Source organism: Primulina huaijiensis, chromosome 11 (genome assembly GCF_012295235.1).
Source record: "Primulina huaijiensis isolate GDHJ02 chromosome 11, ASM1229523v2, whole genome shotgun sequence".
Lineage (NCBI taxonomy): Eukaryota > Viridiplantae > Streptophyta > Magnoliopsida > Lamiales > Gesneriaceae > Primulina > Primulina huaijiensis.
The window spans coordinates 25,227,709-25,234,516 of NC_133316.1; the positions used below are offsets into that span (position 1 = coordinate 25,227,709).

Here is a 6,808-nt window from a genome sequence, read left to right on the forward strand (position 1 = left end):
CCTCGAATAGAGGACAAATCCAAAACCCAAAACGGATTAGAAAAAACTGAAAGTAAGCTCGTGGCTGCCATCAATCAATTGCTCATCTACATGTCAAGAAGGTATACAAAGCAACCATTCAAAACACTAGACATGTTAGGGAAGATCACAAAGCAATCAACCACCATTTTATCAGCCACCAGTAATATTGTATGAAATCTTCATAATAACTGACAAAGGAATGTTTACCACACGACCCTGAGTAGTACCAAATAGTCCAATTCTTCCATAGCTCGCAAATGAGCTATTCATAGTCGCACTAAATGCTACAATCAAGATCTGTTTCTCTCGGCTTGAAATAAAGAACTGTGTTGGTGTCACCTGAACGGAAACTCCATAAGGTGCACTCCAACCAACTCTGTAAGTTTCATTTCTATCAACATTAGTTATGGTTCGTTGAACAACAGCAGATCTGTTCAGCTTTGATATGGTGATGGAGGGCAAGTTTATGTTTACGGCAGTAATTGTAGAAACCCCACAGCTTTCACCTGTGTAGTTCAGGACTACTGGAGATGAACCGTTTATGCCACAGAGGAAAGACATGTAATCTTCATAACCTAAGAGAATCAGCTAGTAAGATTCCAAATTCACTGTACAGTAATAGGACGTAAAATAAAGATTAAGCAAGCTCTCAGGTAGTCTCATCATAGCAAACGATGATAACATATGGACACACACTGCATGACCCTATGTCGCAATTGTACCAACAGTTCCAGCAAAATTGTACATTGTACAAATTCCAAATGCCATGTGTTGATCTGATCGTCTGCTACATTGGAAACCACACAGGACAAAGGAGACAATTGTTATTACCAACACACATGCACGCTGGTAACAAATGCATTTTTTGGTAGTGTTCACATGTCCATTATAGTAACAGCTAAACTTCCAGACGTGGTGGGATTTAGGAATAAATCAGAACACTTACTTGAATAAAAAACAAGACCAGGATCCAATGCAGCAGTAGCATTAACAAAACCACTCCCCATATCGAAGGGAGTTGCAGGAAATTTGTTCAAATCTGGGTTAGCATAAGCATGCTGAGCCATTATAGGCCTGCCATTTCTATCCAAAAGAGAAGCTGTGGTTGAAAGTGCAGATCCAATGGCTGAAGGTGTGAAAAAGGGAAATCGCTGCTTGATCAGGGCTGCAAGTCCGGCGACATGAGGAGCTGCCATGCTTGTCCCAGACATCATAGCAAAGCTCTCACCTAGAAATTTTCATCGTCAATTCCTATGAACTATTGTTTGAAGGAAGTTAATATTTAAACAAGTACCTATAAATTCAATGGAATCAGTCCCACGGAAACTCCAAGCAGCCCATATGGAATTTCCAGGTGCAACAATGTTTGGCTTTAGTATGTCAACATTATCAAGGAGACTGTCTTCTGGGTCCGGTCCTCTAGCAGAGTAATACATAATTTTTGGAGCAGAAAGTATAAAGTTAGCTTCTATTCCACCTATACTAGCAACTCCCCCAAATTTAATAATTTTTTTTGTAGCTTCATCCTTCACCAAAGAAGAATTATAGTACCGTAGAAAGACCTGCCAAATTGTAATCAGCTTCAGTCACCATTTTATGAAACCTCATTCATAAAGCGAGAGCTCCAACGTTAGTACAAAAAAAATGCTTAAAAAAAAGATGCATACTCACTTTGGAATCATCTAGAGATGGAATCACAACACCGGGAATGCTCATTGGAATTGGATTGAGCTGAAATCCGATCACATAAGGATCCATGTAGAACACAACACCAGCTGCACTCAAGGTTTTGGCAGTTTCTAATGCCTGTTTGATAGTGGATAGCCCAAGTACGAAACGGATAGAGTAGCTACATATCAAGATGTTCCCTTGGACAACACCTCGATTAAAATTTCTGGAATCTTGGCATTCACTTACATAGATATCATTCACAGCTGCTGTGTTGTTCAAAGCATGAATAGCAGAAACCAGCGTATACATAGAACCATTAACGGTTCCAGCTGGGAAAAACAATTCAAACTGTAAATATATTGGATGTTCTTGTTAATAATAGGTTTAAAATCTGTAAGATGATAAAATGAGAAAGATAAGGTCTAAATTAGTTACATGATATGAGCCAGATAAGTAAAAGATGAATCAAATACTTTTTCATAAGAAAAGTTGAATCCACATATAAGAGCGAACATAATTTCAGGGTTAGAAAAACTTTTCAAAACAATTACAACTAATCCAGCATTATTTTGGTGTAGACAAATGAAGTAAGTATCACCCCAACACAAGTTGGCTCCGTTACGAAAATCCAATATCAGCTGAATAAACATAATTTATATTCGACTTACGAGCAAGTCCAACTCCAGGGATTGTGATGTTGTTGCCCAAAACCACGGAGTTGCTGTATACCCTATCATGGGCTGCAGCGCCTACAGTGAAGATCCATGGGCTAAAAGAAGCTATGCTCTTCGGTGATGGTCCAGTATTTCCTGCTGCCTGTACCACAAAGATACCAGCCTTGACAGCTGACAACAAAGCCATATCTATAGGATTAAAGAATGTGGCAATGCCAGGAGGACGCCGGTTTGGGGTTATAGACAAGCTTATTATATCCACTCCATCCACTGCAGCCTAAACACAAGAACATAGCAATGACAATGATTCACAACACAGGATGAACATTTAATACAATGCAAGTAGTTAAACACCTATCGTTTCATGGAGGTGAATAGATTTTACCGATAAAGATGAAGAGAACAAAAACCAAAGAAAACAGAGAACTTCGCACTTTATCCCGACATGGAATCGTAGAGGCCAGAGGTACTGGAAGCGTAAAGAAGCTGAAACAATTGGGACTGAGTGAAAACTTAATCAAGATTATTCAAACTTGTCAGGGGTACCTGATCTATGGCAGCAACCACATCTGCTGCAAAGCCTCCAAAGCTCTTGTATAGTGCCTTGTAAACAGCAATGCTAAAAATACTGTCAATAGTTAATAGCATAACAAATATATAGAAAGAGAATTTGGAATTAAGAATCAGCTGATTAGCTCAAAAGTGACGTCAATAGTAGGTTTTAGGTGTCAATGCTCTAGAAATGGTAAGTTCAGGCGTGTAACGTGATGGCAGAAACAATTTGATCTACATGGGAAAAGAGAAAATGAAATGGTTCTCAAGAAAGAAAACATAAAGAAAAAAAATTAAAAGAAAGATTATTCCTTACTGTGAACGAGGAGCCATGCCACTAGCATTTCCAAAGTGATGCCCAGACACGACAACTTCAATTCCATAGTTTCCTGCTGCGATAGAAGCTGTGTGCCTATAAGAAACAACATTGTGAAAATGCTAATGAAAAGAGATTAAAAGTCAACAACTTTCAACGGACATCTTCTCAGGAAGAGCCACGTCAATTCTATGATTTTAAATTATATTTTGAAGTCTATTTCCTGTCAAGAGGGTAACACTTACGTCCCATGGCCGTCACTATCAGATGGGGATGCATAATCCTGCGTGGCATTAAATATCCCCCTGGTAATGGCAGAGGCCGCAAAATGACGAGCACCAATGAGCTTTCTGTTGCAGGATCCAGATGGGAAATCTCGTGTGACTTCACAAATTCCAGAAAATGTTTAGGAAGTGGATATGGCTTCATAGGCGTATTATCAGAGAAGCTGGGGTGTGTGGGATCAATTCCAGTATCGATAAATCCAATCACAATTCCTTCCCCTGCCATTTCAAAACCACCTTCTTGAGCCCATGCTCCTTGAGGTAGACCAAGAAATTGAGGTGTATGAGTGGTGGCAGTTCTGACTGAGAAATCCAAAACCACATTTGATACCTCTTTACATCTCGAAAGCTTGTCAGCCTTGAATATCAGCATTTAAATGCACATGAAAATTGAAAATTACAAGAAAAGAGAAAAAATGATTTTTAAAGAATCAATCATGCTTCTTACATGCAAAACTACTTAGTTGCAGTTATTTTCGGAGTCATTTGACCATAGAAACGATATTAATTTGATGTCAATGATGACTGACCTGCTGTGGCGTGACAAGAACAGAAAATCCATTGATTACATAGTGATAGCTGTACACTTTAAGATACTTTTCACCCTTTAATATCCTTCTCAGCAGAGAATCGTGTGCACTGGATATGTATGACCCATTGTTCCAATCCTTTCTTGGTTTATTGCTGATTTCGGTGAAAAGCAAATATTTTACCAACACTGTCTCATATCAATTAACAACACTAGCACTAGCACTAGCACGCCAGAGAAACGACAACCATATGATTCCTACCTGCCTAACTTTAGCGGGCTGAGGTAACATGTGCAGATATTATTTGACATAACAAACCAGCGAATATTTGTAATTCACCACCCAATTGTGCGTCTCTATTTTTTCCTTCAATTATATATTACTATTATTCATTCCTCAACAATTTCCAAGTTGTCATACAATCAATTGACTCAATATTCCTTAAAAACTGCTAACTAATTGTGGCTCACAGTCAAAGACAACCATCACACGTAAATGAACAAAAAGTACATTTTCTACACTAAGTAAAAGAAAAGCAAAAAGCCCTCCATCTGTTTCATGTATAAAAAACACCGGGAAAAAGAAATTCATTAAGAACAAGAAATGGGAACAAATAAGGAAAAACACAGGCCGAGACAAAAGTAAAAAGGTTCCAAAACAAGAAATTAACTGCTGATTAATATTGTGAGGTGGTTATAAAGAATTAAGAAAAACTGTACCTTGGATGATCAAATCTACTCATTCCATCAGAACCATTGTGTTTACTACGATGACGCTGCTTGACTCGAATCTCGCCGTAGTAATGAGAGGTGGGCACGTGTTTCAGAGTTACAATATACACAGCAGTAGTTGCACCTCCGTTATCCTGAGCACAATTGCAGCTTGCAAACATTCCTAAACAGAGCATCACTAGTGATAACCCACCCCCATCCATTTTGTATGAAACAACAAATTCCTAAAATAAAAGGTAGTACTTCTTGAAGGAGAAAGGACGAGACTTTCTTTGAGAAGTTCAACCAACCATATTCAGCATTCACCCCTCCCCTGCTGCGGAGTCCTCAGGTTCCCAGAAACCCAAGCACTTCTTCTTAGACAGAAGCAGAACCACTAGCCCCTGCTACTTCAGTAGAAGAGAAAGAGAAAGCCGGAAGCAAGAAAGCCTTCGCACTAACCACACTTAGCTGTAAAGAGAAACTGCAAAACCCCCCATTAACTTTCACCTCGGCATAAAGAAAGTTTCTTCCTTTACAATAATTTGTTAATGTGAGGGAATCATACACAACTTTTTTGGGGCGGTGTACGTCACACGGAACTAAATATTTAAAGTTTGGTTGTATTTTATTCGTTCATCTGAGTATGTACCGATTGAACTCCCGAGAGATGTAATAAATACAAGACCACGATGGATGGATGAGTGTGGTAGGGCAGGTCATGGGCATCTCCCCCGACGTTCCAATTCTTTTTTGTTGCTTGACNTTATAACAGCATTAGTTTGAGAGTTCAAACGTACAAATTGCATGTTCTAATTCTGCAACTTTCTGTACTAATTAGCTCTTCCAGCGACAAGAGATTCTGTTCTTGAATTCATCTTTTAGTTGAATTGTTCTATGCTACATAAATAAATATTTAGCAAATCCAATTATTAGCCACATTCACATTCCATTTCAACTTCATTACTGACAAAATATTTCCCGAAAAAGGTACATTGGAAATGTGTCATGATTTCTTCCAATAAATTTCTTTATCAGTCGTTGTTCGCAAATCAAAAATGGAAAAAGAGAATATTTAATGGATTAGATACATGGATAGTTAGTAAAATAATTTGGTTTAAACGTTTATGAAAACCAAATTATTTTTCAAAATTTTCCCAGTAATATTTATCTATTATATATATATTTATAAATATGTCACTTCAATTGTGAGTTTACTTTGACGCCCTTATTAATTGTAACTTCAAAACTATATATATTTTGCTTCAATGAGAATATGAATAGTCGGCTGATGTTGATGTCCTCTATATAAGTTACTTCATATGCTTTTGCATCATGGCTTGTATTTTTTTTCTTTGTCTAGAGACGCCTATCGTTTTTTATATTTACTTCAGCAATTTCCCTTTAATGGGAAGATTCAAACTTATGTCCATACAAGAAATAGCAGGCTTGGGAATAGTTACTTTGTTGTTACGCTTATTATTAAGTACTCTTAACATATCTGTGCATGAATGTAAGCAGCTTTTTGTGCGTTAATTTAAGGTTTTGTCATGTCATTCTGCTATATTAAAAGTTATGAAGGTTATGAAGTAATGTTGTGCGGTTAGATTCGTTCTCAGTCTTCAAACTCTTTCTCCCGCTGATATGTTGTTGCTAGACTACCACGGATAAAATTACATTGCTAAAGTCGAAACTTGTTTACGGGTTAGATACGGACTCAGTCATCAAACTCTTTCTCCCGCTGATCTGTTGTTGCTAGACTACCGCGAGATATTAAAATTACATTGTTAAAATCGAAACTTGTTTACGTGTTAGATTCAAAAAATTGAAACTTGTTTACGGGTTAGATTCGGACTCAGTCATCAAACTTCCGTACCTCTAATTCTAAATCTACTAGAAATAAAAGATATATAAATTAATGTAAAAAAAAAAAAAACATCTGGCCTCCCATGAAAATCAATTCAATGTGTAGTACATACATTTAAGAAACGAACACGACTATCTGATGTTCTTTATTTTGACTTGTACAAACTTATATGAGTTGGTCTCA

At 37.5% G+C, this 6,808-nt stretch overlaps 1 protein-coding gene across 1 annotated transcript; it reads right to left on the reverse strand.

Moving 5' to 3' along the window:
• Positions 1–15: 15 nt before the first annotated feature.
• LOC140987566 (subtilisin-like protease SBT2.2) lies at positions 16–5,486 on the reverse strand. The gene is given in 11 exon segments (XM_073456125.1): positions 16–596; positions 968–1,249; positions 1,316–1,583; positions 1,693–2,021; positions 2,361–2,643; positions 2,913–2,985; positions 3,235–3,330; positions 3,480–3,633; positions 3,636–3,876; positions 4,049–4,202; positions 4,768–5,486. Coding segments are annotated over 11 exon segments (2,520 nt in total). The 5' UTR covers positions 4,983–5,486; the 3' UTR covers positions 16–171.
• Between the last annotated feature and the right edge of the window lie 1,322 nt (positions 5,487–6,808).